At 42.4% G+C, this 25,776-nt stretch overlaps 1 protein-coding gene across 1 annotated transcript in view; it reads left to right on the top strand.

Moving 5' to 3' along the window:
- The window catches only part of exoc2 (exocyst complex component 2), a 304,799-nt gene that overhangs the window by 43,305 nt on the left and 235,718 nt on the right, over positions 1-25,776 (top strand). The window contains exons 2-3 of the mRNA XM_041184538.1: positions 10,709-10,886; positions 24,180-24,356. Of these exons, the coding sequence (XP_041040472.1) occupies positions 10,769-10,886; positions 24,180-24,356 (295 nt within the window). The 5' untranslated portion in view covers positions 10,709-10,768. The remainder of the gene's footprint in view (positions 1-10,708; positions 10,887-24,179; positions 24,357-25,776) is intronic.

Below are 25,776 nucleotides of genomic sequence, written 5' to 3'. Positions count from 1 at the left end.
AACATACTGAGCTTCAGTAACTCAACATTTGATTAGGCACTTTACAACCTTCCCAGACTCAACTTTGAGTTCAGCAATTTCAGATCGTAACCTCTGCTTCTTGTTTTTGGATGACACTCTTGGTAACAATTCTGCATTTTTCCATTAACACCTCCTCTAGACGCTTTTGTTTTTTTTTACTTGGCATTACCACCTATTTTTGTCTTGCACCATCATCTCTTTTCACATTTAATCTCTTGTGTCTTCTAGCCTTTCATAGACCTTCCCTTTTGTTTCTTTCCTCCCACCCACGTTCCCTGCCTCTGGCGTTGTTTTAAACCTGTCACATCCGTAATATTTTCCAGTTCTGATGAAAGGTCATTAATCTGAAATGTTAACACTGCTTCCCTCTCCACAAATGCTGCCAGGCCACCTGAGTATTTCCAGCATTTTCTATTTTTTATTATTATTTGGACTAATCAGTTACCATGTAACATGAAGAATTGATTTAAACCATTGCTGCAGCCAGTATAGTCCAGTATATCCTGCTATTGGTCGTTCAAACTCTACTGAAAAAGAGCAACAGTTTATTGCAGCATCATGAACACTGAATATACTTAACAAAAACAGAATTACCTGGAAAAACTCAGCAGGTCTGGCAGCATCGGCGGAGAAGAAAAGAGTTGATGTTTCGAGTCCTCATGACCCTTCGACAGAACTTGAGTTCGAGTCCAGGAAAGAGCTGAAATATAAGCTGGTTTAAGGTGTGTGTGTGGGGGGCGGAGATATAGAGAGACAGTGAGGTGCAGGGGGTTGGTGTGGTTGTAGGGACAAACAAGCAGTGATAGAAGCAGATCATCAAAAGATGTCAACGACAATAGTACAATAGAACACATAGGTGTTAAAGTTAAAGTTGGTGATATTAACTAAACAAATGTGCTAATTAAGAATGGATGGTAGGGCACTCAAGGTATAGCTCTAGTGGGTTTTTTTTTAATAATGGAAATAGGTGGGAAAAGGAAAATCTTTATAATTTATTGGAAAAAAAAAAGAAGGGGGAAACAGAAAGGGGGTGGGGATGGGGGAGGGAGCTCACGACCTAAAGTTGTTGAATTCAATATTCAGTCCGGAAGGCTGTAAAGTCCCTAGTCGGAAGATGAGGTGTTGTTCCTCCAGTTTGCGTTGGGCTTCACTGGAACAATGCAGCAAGCCAAGGACAGACATGTGGGCAAGAGAGCAGGATGGAGTGTTAAAATGGCAAGCAACAGGGAGGTTTGGGTCATTCTTGCGGACAGACCGCAGATGTTCTGCAAAGCGGTCGCCCAGCTTACGTTTGGTCTCTCCAATGTAGAGGAGACCACATTGGGAGCAACGAATGCAGTAGACTAAGTTGGGGGAAATGCAAGTGAAATGCTGCTTCACTTGAAAGGAGTGTTTGGGTCCTTGGACGGTGAGGAGAGAGGAAGTGAAGGGGCAGGTGTTGCATCTTTTGCGTGGGCATGGGGTTGTGCCATAGGAGGGGGTTGAGGAGTAGGGGGTGATGGAGGAGTGGACCAGGGTGTCCCGGAGGGAGCGATCCCTACAGAATGCCGATATACTTATTTCTGTCTCTCTTAATAAAAAATATTTATGTAGATATACAAATATTTTAGAACCAAGATGATCTAAGCCATGATTTTCTAAGTGTCTAATGATCCTAAAATTCCTCCAACAAAAGCAAAGTGGGGAGAAAAGTAGAAAAGAAAAATAGTAAATGTCTTAGAAATACGTAGAAGTTGCAACACAGAATCAGGTCAGTCAGCCCGACTGATATTTACCCTCCATGCAAGTAAGTAGTTCTTATTTCATTTGCCCACCCTTTTGCTATGTTCTTTCAACCCTTCTTATCATATACTTATGTTCTTAACACTCAACATTAGATTAAATAAGAAATAGGAGCAGGAGTAGACCATATGGCCCCTTGAGCCTGCTCTGCAATGCAATATGATCATGGCTGATCTGCCTCAATTCCATTCTGCCCGCTTCTTGTATCTCTTTGTTCCCTGAGAGACCAAAAATCTCTCTCAGCCTTAATGTATTCAGTGATGGCGTATCCACAACCCACTGTGGTAGAAAATTCTAAAGATTCACAATCCCCTCAGTGAAGAAATTTCTCCTCAGTCCTAAAAGATAGGCCCTTTATCCTTTGACTGTGCCCATGCCTTCCAGATCCCCCAGCCAGAGGAAACAGCCTCTGTGTTTACCCCGTCATTCCCCTTCAGAATTTTGTATGTTTCAATGAAATCACCTCTCATTCTGCCAAGCTCCTGAGAATATAACCAGTTTATCAGCCTCTCATCAGAACAACCCTCTAATTCCAGGAGCCAGTCTAGTGAAATTTAGCTGTCCTGTCTGCAATGCAAGTATATAAATATGGAGACCAAAGCTGCGTGTAGTATTCCAGCTGGGATCGGACCAAAACCCTAAACAATTGTAGCAAGACTTCTTTATCCATGTTATCCAATTCCCTTGCAATACAAGCTGACATACAATTTGCCTTTCTAATTGCTTGCTGTACCTGCTTTCTATAGCATGGAACCCAATCCTGCACTAAGATCTTATTAAGGTTCTATATAGATAAATCATTGCTACTTGGGCTTTGTCTCCCATGCCTCTTGAAATGAAAGCTAGAATTCTTTTAACTGATTTTCAGACCATGTGATATCTTCATTACAGAGTAATCACATGATGTGCAGGAAAGCACAATGGGATTGTTTAACTATTCTAGAGGGAATTATGGGGAATTTCTAAAGTGACATAAGCACATCTCATGGTTTATAATCTCCACAAGTGAGCCTTACTGAAACATTTGATTGTCTCATGATAAGGGTTTTGTGCGTATGTGTGTGTAAAGAGGTGGTACTTATTGCCCTTTTATTGGTTATGAAGTTGAATACAACACTACTTTAATGGTTGGAGTAGAATGCATAAACTAAATATGTAGTCTTCATATATATTCAATATTCTGTTTATACAGCATATTTGTTTAATTTATGTGGATTTGCTAAGAGAAATAGTTATATTGTGATTAGTTTTTTGGGGATAATGTCACTTTTTATTCCATCGTCTCACTCCACTTTGTTCCAGTGTCAGATCTGGCTCTGGCCCTGGATTTCAGTTGCATTTACACTGTGTGATGTTTATCTGTGTCAGTTTGGTTCACTTAGCAGCACTGTCCCCTCTTGAGTCAGAAGGTTGAGGGACCAAGCCCTGCTTCAGGACTTAAACAAATTAACATGAGACTCAAACCCATTAACCTTATCAATATGCAAAGTCACATTTGGTTCAACATATTTTCAGTTCCTATATAACTGGTTTCTTGACAGCAGATTATTGTGATATGAAATAATGTTTTATTTTTATGTACAGCTTTTGTACCATAGGCAATGCTGTTCCGCTACATGCTCGCTAAGTTAAATTTCTGTAACCCCTCTTCCATCATCTTATTGTTAGAATGTTTGTGTGTTCGGTAGTGTAAATTTCTTAACTAGTTGAAATCCATTTGTATCTGTGGTTATAAATCGGTTGACATTGCATTTCTCTGTAGAACAGTTAATCAATGTTTCAGGTTCTGGCCCATGCTGAGCAATAGGAGTGTGTTCCATGACTCGTGAGAGTCAGGAAAAGAATGTCAGCAGCACAGTTAAAGCTTCAAAATTTGTTGAGCTTTACAAGTTGAACTGAAGTGGCCTCTGCTTCCAGGCGGCCTGCAGTCATTAACATTCCCACATGGAGGTAGTAGCTGAGGCCATTGTCAACACTCGAGACTGAAATGATTTATCAGCATAGCGTGAAAAAGAAACTAACTTCATTTTGGTAAGATTGGCTATTCAAGCCTGGTGCACTAAACTGCATTGAAAACTTCTGATTTTTTTTTTTCAATTTCATTTAAGGGAGGGTATAAAATATGCTGTAGTGCAATGAATGATTTAGAAGGATGTTTATTATGCCAACGTTATCATGATTGATCATATTTAGCATTGCTTTTTGGTTGGATGATGAATGTTATTTGCCATGATATCAATTTGTTAATCATAAGTATATTTTCTTTCAGTTACAAACAAGGTAACATGGGCTGTGGAGGGGTGGCGTACTTGGTCATTGCATCGACTTGCATGATACTGGTTTTAGTTATCTTCTACTCTGCTAGAGCTAGCAGCTTGCAAGTGACAGACTGATGTTCTATTTTGACGTCTCCCAGGAATTATGATGAAAGCACTAGCATCAGCATTTACCTGTCAATTCCACTGAGTCTAAGGCCTGAATTTTGATTAAGATGGAGAGCTGCAGAGTTTAACAAAAATAATGCTTGCCTTTTCACTCTCTGATATAAGCCTGAGGGTTATCATTACTGGATTAGTGCTGCATGATTGATTTCACAATCTTCCAATATCACAGTGGGTGCTTCTCAATTCACAGTTTGATCGCTCCAAGAGGTTATAGACTCTCTGGATTCCAATGCTTGTTTTTATAAGGGAGTAAAATAAGTTAAATGTAGTGAATGGATTGTTATCAATGAGTGTGATTTCTTTTGAGATAGTGAATTCTTCAGTAGACACTTCAGAGCTATTTTCTCTCATCTCAGCATGGATCCTGAGGTCTGCCCATAGTGGATTCTGGGCGAGTTGGCATGGTAGTTGTAAGGGCAAAGGATGGTGGTTGAGGGAACATGGGTTGGCATAGAGGCTATAAAGGACCATGAGGGGTAGGCAGGGGCATAGGCTGGCCTGGTGGGTGTGTGGCACCATGAGGGTTGGTGGATTGGGGGCATGAGTTCACATGGGTTGGCACAGGGAGTGTGTGGGGAGGTGAGAGCTGGAGGGATGTTTTATGTTAATTTTTTTAAATTAAAACCTTCCACTCAGCCCATCTCCACACCTGGCATCCTCAATTCTTTGGGGGTCCATTCCCATTTTCACCTGCCCTCTCGGACCGAATATCTGACCTTCGGGCGCACTTTCTCCTGGGTTGGGTTTGCGGAGCCTGAAATTGTCACAACCATGTGCTCCTGACCCGGGAGTGAAAATCTGGGCCTTCGACTGAGTAGGAAATGAGCTGCCCATTAAGTTTTTGTCCTAATTATATTCTGTTTCGCGCCAATACTTCTGAAATGGCATTGATGTCACATAATTTATGGGGACCAAATACCTTGGGTTAAGTTATAAATCTATAAAATTACAGAACTGATTCCTTACTTTTCACACTTCATGGACAGGAGCTGTATTTATTGTACATGAACATTCTTTTAACGAACTTGTAGAAAGAAAGATTTTTATGCCCTCAGCAGGCCCCAAGCATTTTACAACAAATAAAGTACTTTTTAAAGTGTATTTATTGTTGTAATAAAAAGCTAGAAGGAAAAAGATAGATGTGTATAGAAATAAATAGAAGAATTAAATGTACTTGGTGAAATGTTAAGTTAATCTAATTACCATATTAATGCTTCCAAGGTGCATATTGAGTTCAGAACCTAAAGGATGCATCTGTTGTATGGTCTTTCAGGTCATAAACTTAGACCTAAACAATTCAGGAAGATTTCTTCTGTTTGCTGCATGTAACAAAGTCATAAACACGTTTGTCAAGCACTGGTTTATGATTTCATTACAGATAGCAGAGAGAGGAAATCTTCCCTGTAAGTTTCAAACTAAACAGGCTGATCCGCAGGGGGAAATGAGGACAAAATTGGGCGTTTAGACTTGTTAATCAGAAATTAAAAATACACCATTAGCTTCTTTTTATACTTTTGGTCTGCAGAAATTAAATGTCAGCAATTAAAACTACTTGCTTTTGGAATAATGCACACAATTCATTCCAGAATATTGATATTGATGCTAACTTCCATTTGATGTACTGGAGATGGCCTTGCACTTCCCAACATCAGTGAGCTTGGGGTCAGGTTGGGAGTTAAGTTAAACTGCTGCTGTCGTGTCGATGTGCAGCCACAATCACTCAACGTTGGTGCTAAAGTGGCCTTATGAAGGCTGCCCTAACTGGACTAATGGCACCAAAATTTCTTAACCATTTTGCTTTAGCCACACAATAGAATTTTCCAATTTAAAAAAATCTTTCTGCGGTGCATTTTATGGGGATTTATATTTTACTGGCTATATTTGGAATCAGCACTTGAGTAGATGATTAAAGAACGTTTATATCTTACTTCACATAATTAGTGGCAGTGAAATCTTACAAGTTTACATCCAGCTTTGAGTCTTTTACTTAAGTTTGGCTGATGAGTGGAGGACTATTCAATCAATCTTTGTGTCCTTTTCGACACTTCATAAGGTTTATCAGCGACTCTCTTGAAAGATTAAATCAATTATCTATGCACGCTGAGGCTAGACAGTTATTTATTTTAGTTACTTGCATGGGAGTATGAAATATTTGCACCAGCCACAAAAACAAAAAAGTACCACTTTTGGTGCTTATGTGCATAGATCAGTTGTCATAAAAAACATTGTGACTGGTGTTGAAATTTTAAAATATTAAAATTTCCATTCCACCCTTGCAATTCTTATATATTAATTCTATTAATATTGTCCAGAAAATGTATTGATGTCACTGGCATTATTATACAGATAATGTCTTTCTTGTACATGATTAGAGGGGGATATTTGATGCCGTTATTTCAATTTGAAAATTTAGTTCACACTAATAAAATAAAGCAATGTATGCAGTTATAAATAATAGTGGTTGAAGTTTGTAGTCGAAAATCATTTTTCCATGTTAGCCAGTTATTTTGGCAATTGAATTTTAATAGTCATTTGGTAGTTCAGAACATGAGTATTGCTGAAAAAAGAGACATGCTATTGAAGCTTTTCTTGCACTCATCAGGACAGATTGCAAGAATACTAGCAGTAAAAGTGAACAACAATTTATACTGCATGAGATGCAGCATATGCTGCATTCTCCATGACAACACCTCTACTAATCAGAATCCACTTGCCAACCAATCAGCTTCTCAGGCAGCATAAATTGTTGTCCCTTTTACTGTTGGTATTGTTATGATCTGCCCTGATGAGTGCAAGATGATAAGCTTAGACAGCATCTCTTTTTTAATATTCAGTTGAGTATTTATTTTTGTTACTAAACCAAGACACATTCAAAGAAAAAAAAACTTGCATTTATATAGCGCCTTTCGTGACCTCATGTCACCCCAAAGCACTTGATAGCAAAATAAGTACTTTGCAGTCACTATCATAATAATGGGAAGTAGCAAAGAATTTGCACACAGCAGAGTCCCACAAACAACAACGTGATAATGACCAGATAATCTACTTTACGATGTTGGTTGAAGGTATATATTGGTCAGGACCCTGAGAGAACACCCCTTCTCTTTGAATAGTGTAATGGAATATTTTACAACTGCTGTCTGGGATAGATGGGACTCGGTTTAAGTTTTATTCAAGTAAAAGTGCCTGTGACAGTGCAGCATTCCCCCAGTACTGTACTGAAATGTCAGCTTATGTGCTCAAGTTTCTGTAGTGGAACTTGATCTCTTAACCTTTTGACTTGGGGAGAGTTCTATTTTGTGAAGGTCTATGTCACAGAAAGTGAACGTATTGGTTTTGTCGACATTATTTGATGTTAAATATCCCCTAATGCTACATTTTTAAAAATAAAAATGAGGCTTGGTGAATTTGAAGTAATTCAAGTTGATGAGACTGCTCAATTCTCATGGTTCATGGCATCATAGCTCCAGATCTGGATTAGGATGTTGTAATTCTCTAACAGCTGCCTAGTGTCTTATATATTACATCAGAAAATATAGTTTTGTTCAAAACAATTTATTTCTGCAGCTAAGCTAATAGTTATTGAGCTAATGATCTTATTCAGACTAAGCAGCATGCTTGTTGATTTGCTAACATGAAATACCATTGAGTTATGGGAATTGGGTTCAAAACTGAAATTCACATATAATGATAGCACCAGCCTTGGCTCAGTGATGCTGCATCTTTCCTCTGAATTAAAGTTGTGGGTTCAAACCCCACTGCTGGAACCCAATCTCACGATCTAGGCTGACGCTTCATTGCAGTACTGAATGTATTGTTGCGGAGGTTAAACTACCTGCTCATCTAAAGGATCCCAGGCACTATTTGAGGAATAGCAGACACTTCTGGCATCCTGGTCAGCATTTATCTTTCAACCAGCAGTATCTGGTCATTTATTTGATTGCTGTTTGTGGGACCTTGCTGCCTTTAAAAAAAAAATAGCTGTTGAATTAACCAACACGCAACAGTGTCTGCGCTTCAAAAGTAATTCTTGGCTGTAAAGTACTTTGCGATGACTTAAGAACATTAAAGGTGCTACATAGGTGTATGTCCTTCCTTTAAAATAGTCAGAGAAGGTGGGGGAACCTGAGAAGTGGGAGCTGATTCGTGTTGCTACCCTGCAGCCTTTCATAGTTTTGGAGTAGAATTGTTAGAGGTTCGTAACCTCTTTGTCAAAAACAGTTATGTTGGACTTGGGACCTAAATTTTAATCGTATATCTTAAAGTACATTATGCTGCCTGTATTTTGACATATATCAAAAGACGTTATGTAGATTATATGATGTTTTTTAGTTTACAAAGCCTTTATTTCAAAAATAGAGGAACTTCATTTATCGGATAGTGCTTTGTGACATAATGACTGAATCATTAAAACAATACTGTCCAGTAACTAATTTTTAAAATTTGAAATCTGTTAATAAACACTGCTCATAAAGTTGTTTTTTTTGCCTTCTGTCAGCTAGATACCAATTTGTAGAAATCAAGTTTCATGTTTTTAAAATAATTTATAGCAAAAGCAACTTATGAATATATGACCTTTATTACAGTAAATTTGATTTAAAGCCAGTTGAGTATTTCTGATAAATTATAGAGTGAAATACTTTTGACTAAATTACCGATGTTATAACTGCATTCACCTTATTCAGTATTACAAATTCAGTCTTTAGTTTACAGTATGTTGCTGACTGAACGAAATACAGAAGTATTGCGGTATTTAGCATTTAATTTATTCCAGTGATGTTAAGCAGAACCTTAGAGTACAATGTTAATTTTGCTGTTCAGCAAGCTCTCCTTTACACACAGCTTGTGTTTCTAGTAATTTGTGATGTGGAGGAGATGCAAGTGTTAGAATCACCATTCATCAGTCATTTGGATAGCAGTGATGGGGGTTGGGGAAGGGGGGAGTGAATGGTGAAAGGCCATGACCAGTATGTTTCCCTGGCAAGGGATGGATTAACCTCCCCTCAAGCCTAATGATAGGAACCCAGTGCCTTTGCTTACAACCCCCACCTTCCCACCACCCTAGTAAACTGACAGCTCCTAGACTTTGCGTGCAAGTGAGTTCAGCTGGCGCTGTGTGGTCTGGGTGTGTGGTCTCCAGGCCGGCTGAGAGGCTGCTAACAGGGTGGATGAGAAAGACCTCGTCTGTTTACTTTAATTTGCTTGGACGCAGGAACTCTGCCCAGCATTTCTGGTGTGTTGGTTCCATAAGCAGTGGCCAGTCCATCACAGCTGCTGAACTGTCTGAAAGGCTGGGCTTGTGCTAATCACCCTCACAGCTCATAGATCAATTTCAACATGTCACAGACAAGCTAATCCAGTTTGTAAATGGAATTGAGGTGTAATGTTCCAAGTTGGAATTTAATATTTTTTCCACTGTGCTCAGCACTGCAGTATCATTCATTTTTAAAAATATTTTACATTTGGAGTAGTTCTAAGTTTTCAATATTGGCTCAGTAAGAATAAATTTATTCCTTTTATTTCTATTTTTAGATGATAAAATCAGTCAGTTCTGCATGATCCAAAAATTATTTTGCTTTATTCACTGTTTACATCTGCATAAGTTAAGAAACATATTCAAAAAGCCAGGGTGAGAGGGTGCCATTTGACCTATTCAAATTCATCCTTTTAGTTCTGTTTCAAAAGTAATCAGAATATTCTTCTTTCTCTTATGTTAGAAATATATCTTTCATTGATAAGTTATAAAATTATTTCTGACATGCTTCTGCAAATGCTTAAAATCTAAAATCACAAACTTAGCTTCAATTGCAAGTTGCTGGGAGTGAAGCTGACTTTTCACAGAAGAAAGATGTGAAGTTTTGTGGGCATTTGTAGCCTTTTAATTTGATGAAAGTTATCCGGTAAAGTAGCAGCAACCCCATGTTTATAAGAAGGGATGTTCTTTGATTGAGGGGCAAGAGTAAACAATTGAACACAGTTTGCTAAATAGCAGTTCAGCATGGTAGAGGTGATGGAAGAATATTCAAGTACGGCAGACAGTGTGGAGGGACATTTCTCTGTCCATCTCAAATTGTGCGGGTGTCTGTGTTGTCTCTAACTGTAAACATAGGCTCGGTAATTGAAAAGTTCAGGGCTTTGTGCAATGCATGTAATTTTCAGCTTGCTTTGCTTTTTCAGGATCTGCATAAAATGGATCAGTGTCTTCACAAGACTGAACAATGACACAAATCCTTATTTATAACAACACCGCAATCTATGTATTTGTACATACTAGAATTGCATTTTTGTGAAACCATTTATAATCAGTAAATTGAAATCAGGATCTCGTTTTCAGAATTTGTAACTCCATATGCCTTACATAGTGAAGTTTTTTTTTGTGATTAAACAATATTTAACGTTAACATTATTTGCACTCCCCCTCCAAAAAATGCTCAATTGATCTTGCTGTACTGTATTTACAGGCTGCTGTCCACTGTACCTTGAGAAATCTTTTACACAAAATCTGTAACTGAAGAATAATCATGTCTCGAGCACGGCAACCACCACTGGTAACTGGGATCTCACCAAATGAGGGATTTCCCTGGACAAAAGTAACAATCAGAGGAGAGAATTTGGGAACAGGAACCATGGATCTTATAGGTATGTGTCCAATTTTGTTCACGGGAAGCCACTTTATAAAAATGCATCTGAGACCACCTTTTAAGGAGAAGTTGATGGCATTGAAATGTTTATGTTTGAGCACATTGTAATAATTAGTATAAACAGTACTTCCATGGGAATATCATTGTCCTTTTTTTAAAAAAAAAATAAGCATATAAAATGGTGGACCTTGTAGAAATTTTGCCAACATGGAAATCAGTAAACAGAACAAAGTTTTGATCTCCAGATTTTCTGGCATTTGAGTAGAAATTTCAAATTGATGTAGAATTTTAGTCACCGTGGAATTATACTTATTAATTGTGAAGCTTGTTTTTTCAGTCTATCCACCTGGGCAGGTTTGTTTGTTGCTATGCAATATGTTTTAGCATAATCGTTTGAGTGTTGAATTTTGTTCCACTCTTATTCGATCGTAGCAATGGCTTCTCTTCCTGCCCTTTTACTGTCAGATCTGAAATTCCCCAAGGACACATGATTGGTCCCCTCCTATTCTTCATCTATATGCTTCCTCTTGTTACATCACCTGCAAACATGGGGTCAGTTTCCTGATGGCACCAACTCACCCTCTCCAACATCTCTTTCAACCCCTCCACTAACTTTGTATTGTTCGACATCCAATCTTGGACTACCTACAGTTTCTTCCAGCTAATCATTGGAAAGACTGAAGCCATTGCCTTTCAGCCTCATCTACGATCTTTTATACCCTTGCCATCAATACCATCCATCACCTTGATCACTGCTTCTAGCTCAACTGGACTGTTTGAAGCCTCAGCATACTATTTAACTCCAAGCTAAGCTTCCAACACCACATCTTCCCCTCCATCCGAAAGACTGTCTATTTCCACCCCTGTAACCCCACCCACATCCGCCCCTAGAACATAATATTATTGCTGAAAGGCTCACCTGTGCTTTTATTATCTCCAAACTTTACTATTTGAAAAAAAGACAGAAAATCCTGGAAATTCTCAGGTTAGGCAGCATACGTGGAGAGAGGAGCAATTAACGTTTCGTGTCGATGACCTTTCATCACTATTTGAATCATGCCTTCATGACCTCAAGATTCAACTATTCCAACTCACTGTTGGCTGGTTTCCCACATTTTAAGTTTTGTAAACCTAAGATCATCCAAAACTCTTGCAGCAAGCCCCATTTCGCTATCTCCTGTGCTTGCTGACCTAATTGGCTCCCCACCAAGCAGCATCTTGATTTTAAAATTTTGATCCTTGTTTTCAAATCCCTCCATGGCCTTGCCGTTCCCTGTCTCTGCAATTTCCTCCAGCCCCACACCCTCCAAAATATCTGTGCTTATCAAGCTCTGGCCTCTTGTGCATTCCTAGATATTATTGCCCCCAACATTGGTGCCTGTGCCTTCAGTTGCCTCGGCCCCAAGCTTTGGAATTCCCTCCCTACTCGCTATCTCTCCTCCTCTCTCTTTTATCTTTCAAGACATTCATTAAAACCTACCTCTTCAATCAAGCTTTTGGTCATCTGACTTAATATCTCCTTATGTGGCTTGGTGCCATCTTTATTTTATAATGCTCAGTGGAGCGCCTTGGGATGTTTCATTATGTTAAAGACGCTGTACTGATTAAGGATGATGTTACATCAATAAAACAAAAGGATTTACTAGATGGTTCTAGGACTGAATCTATTTGGCTTGAGTTGAAGAGGGGAAAGTTGTTAGATTTTGGGAGGTAATTTTTATAGAGCTTCAAATAGTTGCCACTGGGGCTGAAGAAAGGAAAAGAGGAATACACAAGAAGCCAGACAGAGTCAGGAAAGGAGAGTTCAGGGGACTGGAGATGGTTAAGGTGGAAGGTGCATGATAGGATATGGACAGCAAAATTTTGGATGAGTTGAAGTTTACCGACGATGAAGTGAAAATGATCAGGAGGGCATTCAACAGCAACTTATATTTTATAGTGCGTAGGAAATGGATGAGCAAGTTTGTCAGAAAATTTCAAAGGCATGCAACAAAAATACAACAGTAATATTTAAAGATTTTAATTACCCTAATATAGACTGTGAAAAACATAATGATAAGGAAGAAGAAGAATTTCTGATATACGCACAAGAGAACTTTCTCAATCAGTATGTCTCCTACCCAACAAGAAAGGAATCGGTTTTGGATTTGGTCAGGTAAATCAAATGGAAGTGTGGTACAGGAGGAGATAATCTGTCTAACTGTGATTACAGCATAATTAGGCTTAGAATAAATATGGTAAGAGTCTGTAAAATATGGAAGGTAAAAATGTTCAATGAGAAAAGAGCTAATTTCAATGTTTTTAAGAAGAGGCCTAGCACAGGTAGACTAGAGTGTAAAAAAAAATAAAGGAACAGTTGAGGATATTCAGGGAAGAGATACTTAAGGTACAAACCAGGCATGTGACTTTGAAGGGAAAAGATAGAGCAGCCAAAGCTAATGTGTCCTGCTCAAAATACTCAATAAAAAACACAAACTTTAATCACCTGCAGTTTCCTGCAGGTTCAGGTGAGAATGACTGCCTTGACATCAAGGCAGCGTTTGACTGAGTGTGGCATCAAGGACCCCTAGCAAAATTGAAATCAGTGGGAATCGGGTGGTAGGGGGGGAATCTCTCTCCACTGCTTGGCATCATACCTATCCCAAAGGAAGATGGTTATATTTGTTGAAGGCCAGCCATCTCAGTCCCAGGACAACACTGTAGGAGTTCCTCAGGATAGTGCCCTAGGCCCAACCATCTTTGGCTGCGTCATCAGTGATCTTCCCTCCATCAGAAGTGGGGATGTTTGCTGACAATTGCACAACGTTTAGCATTATTTGCAACTCCTTAGATACTGAAGCAGTCTGTATCCATAGGCAGCAAGACCTGAACAACATTCAGGCTTGGGCTGATATATGGCAAGTAACATTCACACCTCACAAGTGGCGGGGGGTGGGGGGGGCGGTTTGTTGGTGGTGGTGGTACCATTGACCAGAGATTGAACTGGACTGGACCAACCATTTAAGTATTTTGGCTACGAGAGCAGGTCAGACACTGTGAATTCTGTGGCAAATACGACACCACTTGTCTTCTAAGATCTGTTTACCACTGCAAGACACAAGTCAGGAGTGTGATGGAATATTCTGCACTTGCTTGAATGAGTGTGGCTCCAGTGATGCTAAGGAAGCTCAGCATCACCCAGGACAAAACAGCTTGATTGATCAGCATGCCATCCACCACCTTAAATATTTATGCCCACCACCAGTGATGGACTGTGGCAGCATTGTGCGCTATATACAAGATGCACTGCAGCAACAACCAAGTTGTTACCACCTAGAGGGGCAAGGACAGCAGATCCAAGTCACCCACTATCCTAACTTGGACCTACTTTGCCATTCCTTCACTGTCGCCGGATCAAAATTCTGGAACTAACTCCCTCCCTACCAGCACTTTGGGTGTACCTGCACAGATGGGACTGCAGCAATTCAAGTAGGCAGCTCACCATCACTTTCTCGAGGGTAATTAGGGATGTTAGCAACACTAGATCCGAAGAAAGAACAAAACAAATGACAAGGAAATTAAAGTAAAATTAAAACAAAAATAGGATGGTTATGATAAATGTCAGAAACAAGATTCAACAACCAAGAAGATTATGGAAATTAAATGAGGAAATTGAACAAGTTAATATAGCAGTCAACAGAGGTTATGATAAAAGACCAATAAGCAACATTAAATACAACCCTAAAGCATTTTATAAACTTGTGAAGAGCAGGCGGTTTGCTAACGTAAGGATTGGGCTTATTAAGAACCGAAAGGGACGTCTTCATGTAGAAGCACAGGACATGGCAAAAGTATTAAAAGAGTACAGAAAATGCTGGAGATGCTCAGTGGGTCTGGAAGTGTCTGGAGAAATTTAGAGGTGGTGATTCATCAGAACCAGAAAAAAAATTAGAATGTAATAGTTGAGGGGCGAAAGGTGGGAAGAAGAATAAAAAGGGAGGCCTGCGATAAGTGGAGGGCAAGAGAAATTAAATGAAAAAAGAGTTAATGGTGCAAGGCCAAAGGGACTGGTAATGGGAGAAATAAAGAAACAATAAGTGTGCCTCGGGGAAATATGAATGCAGGGCCTTGAATGGCTGCAGTCCGAAAGCAAAGAAGAGGAAGAGAGAATGGAGGAGGAAAATGAACAAAATGGGGGCAGAGGTTATGATCTAAAACTTGTCTTTAGCCTTGCTCCACAAAACCTTTCGTTGTTCTTGCCCTTCAAAGACCTTCCCTTTGTTCTTTTGCCTACCCTTCCCCTTTCGTTTGCTCAAAGCCTTCATTTCTAACCTTTCCCAGTTTTGATGAAAGGGCATAGACCTGAAACAATAACTCAGTTTCTTTCTGCATAGATACTGTCACACCTGCGTATTTCCAGCAATTTTTGTTTTTATTTCATATTTCCAGCAGTTGACGTATTTGCTTTTTGTATTAAATTAGTACTTTGCACCTGTCTTCACAAAGAAAGTAGATGATGCGAAGGTTACACTAAAAGTGGAGAGGGAAGTAAAAGAACGGTGGTGACCTAATAGAGGCTTTTAAGATGATGAGAGGGTGTGATAGCGTGAATAAGGACAAAATATTCTATCTGGTGAGTGGGTCAATAACTAAATGTCATGGATTCAAAAAGCTCCAGAGGGGAAAAGAGGAGAATATTTTCACTGAGTTGTTGGGATTTGGAACGCTATATCTGAAAAGTTGGTGGAAGCTAATTCCATACATAGGGCAGAATTTTCTGGCTGATGTGCGGGTGGCATAGCCCGCACATCAGCGTGTAAAATGTCACGCATGCGTGCTGATGTCAGCATGTGGTATCGCGATATTTCGGTGGGCGGGCGCGCTCAGTTCGCCCGCCATTAATTGAAGAGCTTGTTAAGGCCCTTAACTTGCCAATTGTCCAGGATTTTGCGGGGCCCGTGCGAACTTCGGGTCGGCGCATGGGCCCAATGGGTAGGCAGGTAGGAGATTATTTAAGATAACTTTTGACATGTCGGGATTTGTAGACTCAGAGGGGTTGTTCATGTTTTACATGAAGTTATAATTGATGACCGTGTTTAAAACTTGCTTGTGTGGTTGTTAGTAGTTCTCATTGATGTCCAAGAGGTTTTTGTGTAATTTGAAACCAGTCAGCAGACGGCATTCTTTTTCGGCCTTGCAGCTTTCTGGAGGCCTCCATTTAGCCTGGGGCTATGGGTTCCGACATCTCCAGTGGAGGCAGCTCCCCTGAGGAGGACTGGAGTGATAGACTAAGGAGGAGGCCAGGACTGAACAATCAGCCTCCAGAGGAGCCACCTTAGGGTGTCCAGGCGCAGGCACAGGCACAAGGGGCGCAGGGCCAAGAGGTTGTCCAAGGTGCAAGGGGCCGCAGACGACGCCACTATCCTGCTGCCAGGGTATACAGGCAGTGAAGCAGCTACCTCAATATGACTGAGGTGCAATGCTGAAGGAGGCTCCGATTTTCAAGGGACACAGTCAACTACATCTGTCAGATGATTGGCCCTGAGATCTCCCCTAACTGTATGGGGGGACATCCCATGCCAGCGGCTCCGAAGCTCACAGTTGCCCTCAACGTCTATGCCTTTGGCTCCTTCCAGGGCTCAGTGGGTGATCTTTGCGGTGTCTCCCAATCAGCTGTCCACACTTGTGTCAAGCAAGTCACAGACGCTCTGTTCAGATGGGCATCCACCTTCATCCACTTCCACTGTGACCAGGCAAGTCAGGTACAGCGAACCAGAGGCTTCGCAGACATTGCTGGCTTCCCCCGTGTCCAGCGTGCAGTAGGCTGCACACATATGGCCATCAAGGCGCCAGCAGGTAAACCCGGTGCCTTTGTCAACAGGAAGGGCTTCCACTCCAAGAACGTGCAGATAGTGTGTGATTACAGGATGCTGATTCTACAAGTCTGTGCAAGGTACCCAGGCAGATCCCACAACACCTACATCCTCAGACACTCCCAGGTGCAGGGGCTCTTCAGTGCTCCGGCTCAACTGGATGGTTGGCTGCTGGGTGACAAGGGCTATCCCCTGTGAAGGTGGCTCATGACGCCACTATGCTGTCCAAGAACAGAAGCTGAGCAGTGGTACAATAGGAGCCAGGGCACCACAAGGGCTATGGTGGAGAGAGCCATCGGTCTTCTCAAGATGTGCTTCCGATGCCTTGACCCTCAGGGGGCGCACTCCAGTATCCTGCCAGATCGCATCTCTCTGATCATGGTAGTCTGCTGTGCCCTGCACAATCTTGTGCTAGAAAGGGGGTTGGAATTGACGATGAAGACCTTGACGCCCTGGATGAGGCTGCACATGATGAATCCAGCAGTGCCTCAGAGGATGAGGAAGCACAGGGCGATGATGAGGGGCACAGGGGCGACCCTCATTTACACCAAGGAGTTAGGGACACCCGGGACAATTTAATCCCAAGAACCTTCAGCTTGCTCCACACACACGGATCAGCAGGCGCAGCATTGCCTGGAACTTCCACACGTGGCACTTAGGTGCTACATCTTCCACCTTATTAGCTGCAAGTAAGGGCTTAGTACAGAAACATCAATGTCCACTCAAGCACTCATAAGTATGTGAAAAAGAAAAAAGCACCACAATGAAAAGACCCTCAGCCATGGTAACAAAGATGGACTTTATTGTGTCCAAAATTAAAGCACAAATGATTATTTCACAATGACAGAAAAATGGGTCCCTATTCTAAGGCCAACACAAAATCACCAGTGACATACCCGGGGAGTGCCTAAGGTGCCTTATGCTTACGTTTCCAGGTGCTACGTCTACATGCCACCCCATCGCTTGGAGTGGCTTGTGAGACAGCCTGCTGACTCTGCTGTCCTATTGGCCTCAATGACCTTGGCGGGCGTCCTCTGGCCCGTGGAGCCTGTGATGGCCCTGCCTGGGAGGGAATGGCCAGTTCCTGAACTGGCACCTCCCCAAGTTGTCGCAACCTCAATGGAAGAAATGTTGACTGGCAGAGGGGAGGAGGAGCTGCTGCCCTTATCTGGAGCACCATGAGAGGAGCTTGCAGCGACGACTGGCAGCTGCTGAGCCGACGTAAGGTCCATTTCAACCTCCTGCTCACTGCAGATGCTTGGGCACCAAGTGCCGGCGCTTGGCGTCCACAACATCTCCCACAATGGGAAAGACCACCTTGAGCCAGAACCGCTGTGAGGGCTTGCAGGTCAGAGCGTATCCCAATCATGGACCTCATGTCGGCGCAGCAGCTGCCTGTCGTCGCTGCAAGCTCCTCTCATGGTGCTCCAGATAAGGGCAGCAGCTCCTCCGCCCCTCTGCCAGTCAACGTTTCTTCCATTGAGGTTGCGACAACTGGGGAGGTGCCAGTTTAGGAACTGACCATCCCTCCCAGGAGGGGCCATCGCAGGCTCCATGGGCCCGAGGATGCCCGCCAAGGTCATTTGGTGGAAGCCCCTCTCTGAGAGTCGCCAATCTCTCATTGGAGGAAGCCTGAAGCTCTGCCCTGAGGGTGGAATCTTCATGTGCACTCTGCCTGGATTCCTCCGTTGCAGAGAGCAACTGAACCACTCCCTCATGCAACCCTGCCAGATGCAAATGCACTTCCTGCTGTCTGTCCTGCAGCTGCTGCAATGGGGACAACTCCAGAGGCACGTCATCAATGCCGGACTCAGCATGTGCCTCGTCCTCTGCAGCCCTCTGGCTGCTGGTGCCATTGGCACTCTCTGCCCCTACCATCTCCTCCAGCGATCGTGATGTGCCCTCTCCACTGTGACCCGAGACACTGGCTGATGATAGATTCCCCACTGAGGTGTGTGTGTCTGCACTGGTGCCGGGCTGGCTGAAATGATGTGCCGCAAGTTGCACTTGTTGGCCCTCAGGTGAGGAGGGGGAGCTGCGGGGTCGAGGTGCAGCTCGCTCTAGTGGTGATGCTGAAATTAACAACAAGGACAGTGCATCAATTAGCGTTCATTCACTTCAACCTTTCATCCCTTTACCCCCTGACCCTCATAAGTTACTCACCCTTAAAGACCCTAAGGAAAAGAACATTGGTGAGGTGGAAATGAGTCAAGGCAGGCCCCTACCATTAAACGCACATGTAGACAGGCTGGTCAGATGGCCTCAGGAATGCCACATGGCTTGTTATGAACCGTAGGAGTGGGGAGAGTGCAGGGGTACCTGACCTGGATGCATTGTGGCCTGCATTGTTGCGGGGCTGAGGAAACATCGCAAACAGTTGTGACATTTTCTGCCGAACACAGGAGATTGAGAGGTCATATTATTGCCCTTCATTCCGTAAGGAGGGGCATAGACCGGGTGACCAGAAGGCAACATTTCCCCTTGGCGCAGGAATGAGTAACGTGGTGGCATTTGTCTAAGTTGAGTGCCATGAGGTTCACAGCTGAGGAGCTTTTGGACAAAGTAATGTGGGGCACACTGGCTGAAAGGGTGCAGGACGTCCCAAGCCCCCTAGAATGGAATAAGTCTTTGGCTGTGCAGCAGCAATCCAATGGCATGTTAGACCATGGTGATAGTGGTCACAAATGGGATAAGGTGTCCTTGGAAAGCGGTGGAGACGCTATTCCTCAAGGGGGCGAGGGTCCCTTCTGTATGACCCAATCATCAGAATGTCGCAGTCTGTGAATGAGCAGTGTTGCAGCATTAATGATTGCAGCAACCATCAGTGATTTGGATGGTGGGCAGACAGAGTGGATGGGACTGTGGACCTCAAATACCTGGCCGCTGGACCCCAGCCTCACCACCCCCAGCCGCCCTGGCCTCCTGCCCAGCTCCATGGCCTGCTCGTTGAAGGGTGTGAGGCACTGGAGGAGGACGCGCCCACCTCCAGTCCTCAGGTGCTTCCGGGCATTGTGGTGACTTTTTGCCTGCAAAACAGAAGAGGATTTATTGGGGCAGCTTGCTCATATACTCTGCACGCGCATGCCGCACCCCAACCACAGTGGCACATCTGAGGCCTCCAGCGGCTCCTGTCCACACTACTGATGATCAGTCCCCAGAAGATAGTACGGCTGGTCCCAACCCCCTCCCCCAATTGTCCCCTTGGACACATTCGGCGTCCATCACTTTGAATAGCACAAGGGTCTTAGTGCCCATGGCAAGGATGATCAAATAGGTGCGGCGCTGATGTCAGTAGATGGCACTTGCCCAAAACACCTTGAGGCTCCCCTTGGGCCTTCTCATTACCATCAATATGACGTGTTGGAGTTCTGAATATGTGTCTACTGGCCTCCCCTGCAGGTTGCCCCCAAACTACTCAAATGCCACAAAGACCAATGTATGCTGTGGGGAAAGCCCTTCTTCTCCTCAACCACTAAGGCAGGTGTAAGCATGGTCAGTAACCATTTGCCCTTCCAGCATGTGACAGATGTCCTATGCAGTAAGGACAGCAATACATGGTGGGGGGGCTCAAAAGCTAAGGTTGCCTTCTGGATCAAATGGCCAAGACAGACATGCTACTCACCCGTCCAGAGCGCAGCAAATCATTGAATCATTTCCTGCACTGTGTGCCAGTGTGCCGGACATCATCATGGGCACTTACAGCCTCACCCACCTCCTCCCAGCCTGGTTGGTGACATGGGGGCCGCACTCCTCCCATCCTCAAGAATCTGACGCCTGTTTCCCAACTCCTGCAGGAGGACAGCAAGGCATGCATCTGAAAATCTGGGGGCACAGTGGCCCCCTGCTGGCCTCTCCTGCAGCCTGCCCCCCTCTTCCTCCACCGCCTCCTCTGCCCTCCATGCAACATTTCTTGATTGCGGAGTGGCCAGGTGCACTGCCTCAAGCAGGCTGCCTGGCCACTCCCCATTGGAACCGGCAGTCTGAGGTCGCCTGCCCCCGCGACTATTTTCCCGTTCTCCACGGGAGTCGCAAAGCCACGGTGCGGGCCTTAATTGGCCTGCCCGCGGAAAATGGCGGCGTGGCCTGTTTCACCAGCGGCAATTGGCTGCCTGTCCGCCACCAAGCCGGTCAGGCCCGCCCGACCAATGAACGTAAAATTCTGGTGATAGTGTTTAAAGGGATTTGGACAAGTACCTGGGGATGAGGGACTTAACATGGTTAGAGACAAAAAGTGGGGTTGTGGGCTGCAGCTTGACTGTTTTTTCAAAGAGCTAGCATAGGTATGATGGGCTGAATGAAACCTGTTTCCTGTGCTGTAGTCAATGATTCTATTTGATAAAAAGCAAGGTTAGATAATCGCACAAAATCAATACACTTGGTTACAGAATTTCAAAATTATACCTCCTCGAACACAAAAACACACAGACATACACAGTCCACATGACACCTTACTGGCACCATCTTTGTAATAATAGACCAAGAAAACACAACTTGTATGTGATAATTTGCTCAACCACCATAATGGCTGCATGCCACCACAGTCTCTACATGCCATCTCCATGCCAGTTGCAGTACAGCTTTAAGAAGCACTCATGAACTAGGGAAGATCGTCACACTTATCGTTTGGAATCAGTAGTTTCTGGTTAACCAGCTGGCTGCTAAGAGAACTGCCAAGACACGAGGCTGCTCTTCAGCCAATGAAGATGACAAGCTGACAATCCACCTGACTAATAGGCTGGCAATTTACAGAAAATTATAGGAAGTGCTTTTGGTGAGAAGAACACTAACTGATTTTGGTTTAACAGTAAAACACTGGAAGGTACGACTGTCTTTGCAGGCACATATCTGGCAATTAGTGCCCCCTCAATGTATTTTTTAGCCACACCTACAGGAAGTAAATTTTTAACTACCCAGAAATGCAATGCTGGTGTAACACATTTAATCTGACCTTTCACCTGTCATGGATATTAAAATATGCAAGCTTTGCTATAGTTTGAATTGGGATTAAACTGTTGCTTACTGTACACTTCAATGAGATGAGCATTTTTAAATCTTGCGACATCAACATATAGTATGGTGAAAAATACTTAAGTACTGCACTTGCCTATTGTATCGCAGTCACTAAGAGACAAATTTTCATTAGCTATTTGTAAATGTGGAATATGAGGATTCTGCTGATTGCCAATTACTGTTTCTAAAGCATGTAGTTCATGTAATTTCAACTCCTCACCAATGTGTCCCAGAGAGATGTTAGCACTTTGGCATCATCAATGTGATAAGCATCTCTGTGTTTACAGACAGCATTTGATGGCTGCCAAAGAAAATGCTACTTTAAATGAAATTTTTTGGATCAAAATGCAATTCTTTAACTGACTGAGGGAACTCTTACGACAAAGAAAATGCCATATATGTACTTAAGAATTTCATGTGTCTTCTAAAGGGATTATTAACTCTGGTGTTTACCAATATGCTGAATTCTGTGAAAGATCCTGCATGAAGACTTAATAATTAACATAAAATGTTCTATTAAAATATACCATCATCAAAGATTCTGCAATTACAAACCCTGTTGCAAATAGGCTGCAATATTGTAGTTGCAACTTACAAACATGAGTTAAAATTAGTATTGTTTGAAGGCATTACAGGGCTGCCACTCTGCATTACTTTACTCAAAGCAACAAGACCTAGCAGTATCAGACAAGAATCTGTGTATGTCTGTGTCTGAGTTTTTAAATGTAGCTCATTGTGTGGAGAGGGAAGCAATATTGAGGGAGGTGTGTAGCTAAAAACGCCACTAAAGGTAAGTTAATTCTGTAAATCCACACCGGAGCAGCAGAGACTCCCAAAGTGTGCAGTGATTGGATGCATCTTACAAATTTGCAATGATACAGGTTGAAACTCTAGTCTATCCTGAATTAGTTGATTTCAATCAGGGACTGGTAGGACTACCCCCTCACATGAGGCAAGGCAAGGTGATCGTGACTCCTGCCATAAATGAATATTGAATAATCCCTTCTTGAAGTACACTTGATCAAATGAGGACAGTCCTTGAGTTAGTTGTGTTGCCCCAAAGCCAAATAGCCTGCGAATGCACTCTATCTAGGTGTCAACATAAATGATAGCCACTCTGATGAGATGACTGGGGCCTGAGGATTTGTATGTTAATGATATGTTGGTTCTTCATGACAACTACAATTTATATTTATATAGCACCTTCAATGTAACGAAATGTCCCAAGGCATTTCACAGGATAATTATAAAGCAAAATATGAGACCATGCCATACAAAGAGTTATTAAGTCAGATGACCAAAAGCTTGGTCAATGAGGTAGGTTTTAAAGAGTGTTTTAAAGTAGGAAAGTGAGTGAGAAGGAAGGGGAAGTGCAGGGAGAGTATCCTAGAACTTGGGGCTAGGCAACTGAAGGCACAGCCACCAATGGTGGGGCAATTAAAATTGGGAATGCACAAGAGACCAGAATTTGGTGAGCACAGATATCTCAGATGGTTGTGGGGCTGGAAGAAGATTACAGAGATGGGGAGAGGCGAGGTCATGGCGGGGTTTGAAAACAAGGACGAGAATTTTTAAATCAAGACCTTACTTGACCGAGAGCCAGTGTAGGTCATTGAGAACGGGTGAAAGGGGAATGGGATTTTCTATAAGTTAAGACAAGAGCAGCAGATATTTGGATGATCTCAAGTTTGTGGAGGGTGGAATATGGGAAACCAGCCAGGAGTATGTTGGAATGGTCAAGTCTAGTGGTAAGGGAGGCATGAATAAGGGTTTCAGCAGCAGATGAGCTGTAACGGGGCAAAGTCAGGCAATGTTATGAGTTGGAAATGGGTGCTCTTAATGATGGCAGAAAATTACTTTTTCCTCTTCTCTCCCTGTGGTGAAGTACCTGACTTCTGCTCAGCGCTTCCCATACTGATGAGTGTATTCAGGGAGCTGATGTGTGGAGGATTGTAAACACAAATTCTAGCCTGTTATCCTACAGGCTCTATGTGTCATGGCTCTATCATTCTGCCCCACCACATTGCCAATAATAAATTATTACTCAAAAATAAAATGAGGTTGTATTTATAGTGGTAGTAGGTGCATGTATACATTAGAGGTCGAGAGTCACAATTTCTGGTCAACAGTTTCTAGTACCATGTGACCTCAACCCTGAGAATTATGTTCATTATGCCTTAATGTTTAACTTAGTTCAAAGTTTAAAAAAAACCTTTACCAGTATGTATATGTTGGATGGCACTAAAGCTTGTCATTTGATTTCTGGGGTTCAGATGGTTGAAAAACTTTCCATTTTTATAATACCTTCCGAACCCCTGGACTAAATTACTGCCTTGCGTCTCCTCCCATATCTTCTTGTTTGTATATTGTTCATCAAACTATAAGATTTAGAAATATTTTGACATGAATAACAAATCTTTTTTTTTAAGGTTTAACAATCTGTGGACACAACTGTTTGCTGACCGCAGAATGGATGTCTGCTAGTAAAATAGTCTGTCGAGTTGGAACGGCAAAAAATGACAAGGGCGACATCATTGTAACCACTAAATCAGGAGGCAGAGGAACTTCGACTGTCTCCTTTAGGCTGATGAAGCAAGAGAAAATAGGTAAATTATTTAAGTCTCTTCTGCATCCATGCTTAAAAACAAATTCCTTCTTTTCTATGGATGATTTCCACCAAGAGTATTATGATTGATGTTTTCTTCATTTACAACTTATGCATTGATGGGATTCTTAGTCTTGATAATAGAAAGATCTTTTCAGCCTTTGACATGTGCACATCTTTTTCTCTCTGTTTCTCATAAAGTTGCTGTAGATTTTTGTGTTTGGTCATTTATGAAAAAAACCCCTGAGTTTCACTTATAGAAAATGACCATTCTTTGTTTGGTGCTTGTATAGAAATGGCACAGTGGTGTTGAAGGGTTAAGGAGTCCCAAACTGTCCCATTGTGGATACAAAACAGATTCTTTTCCACGTTAACTTTTGTACCACAGTATGCTTTATAAGGACTCTTAATAAGTGTATACAAATGGTGGGACATCAGTTATACCCTTGACAGGAATGCACTGTTTATGTTGTATATAAAATTAGATTTTAGTGAAGGTTGAGTCATGGAATTAATGCAAGAATTTCAAGATGTAGTGGTGTTGGAACTTCTTCCAAATGGCTTGGACCAAAAAGGCCTGGGATTTTATTGTATTTGTAGTGAGTTAGCTGATTTCAGGCTGGTCCTAAGGGTGTTACAACTGGCCTCAGTATCCCAGGGCTAGGGAGATTGCAAGTTAGATACGGTTGGTATTCCTATCCAGTGATTCTATGCTGCAAATACATATTGAGTGAGAAACAATATTCAGTTTGGCTTCCAAGTCGCTCTAATTGAATCGTCTGCCCATTTTTCACATGAATAGCAACTACTTTGTGAGACTCCAGAAAGTCATTGCCACCTGGTACTCATGCCCCAGTACAAGACACTGACTTTCGAAGAGCAGAAATGACTGGAGGATGTAATTGTTCAGTTTTAATTACCAAAAGTGTAGTTTCCCTAATTTTAACAGAGGACACTTTATGATTGCAACATTTTCATGTCGACATTTAAAAACATTTTTGGAATAGTGTCACCCCAGATTGACTTTCAAATGTAATATGACCTGATTGTGTTTAACAATTGCAGATCTTAACCACTGCTCCCTTTTCCTGTATTGTACACCACATGCTGGTAATGGAGGATGGCTACACCAGAGCCACTGGGAAAGGAGAAGGCATGGGCTGCTGCTTGTGATGGGGATCCCCTATAAGTACACTGCCATTGGGGTGGCCCAGATCCACCTTCCTTTGGCACATTCTCAGGTCACAGGAGCTTTCTGCTCTTTGCTAGATTTTCCATGCTTCATTCCCCCTCTGCTCTTCTGCTGTAACCAGTTACATATCTTTGGACCTATCTTTGTTTCTTTACTTTTTCCAATATCTAACCCCTTTTTGCATGCACCAGCATCCCTTTTATTATGTAGATACTTTTATCAGAGATCT

The sequence above is a fragment of the Carcharodon carcharias genome, chromosome 3 (assembly GCF_017639515.1).
Source record: "Carcharodon carcharias isolate sCarCar2 chromosome 3, sCarCar2.pri, whole genome shotgun sequence".
Lineage (NCBI taxonomy): Eukaryota > Metazoa > Chordata > Chondrichthyes > Lamniformes > Lamnidae > Carcharodon > Carcharodon carcharias.
The sequence above is the reverse complement of the archived record's forward strand: the minus strand, read 5'-3'. Positions and strand labels throughout refer to the sequence as shown.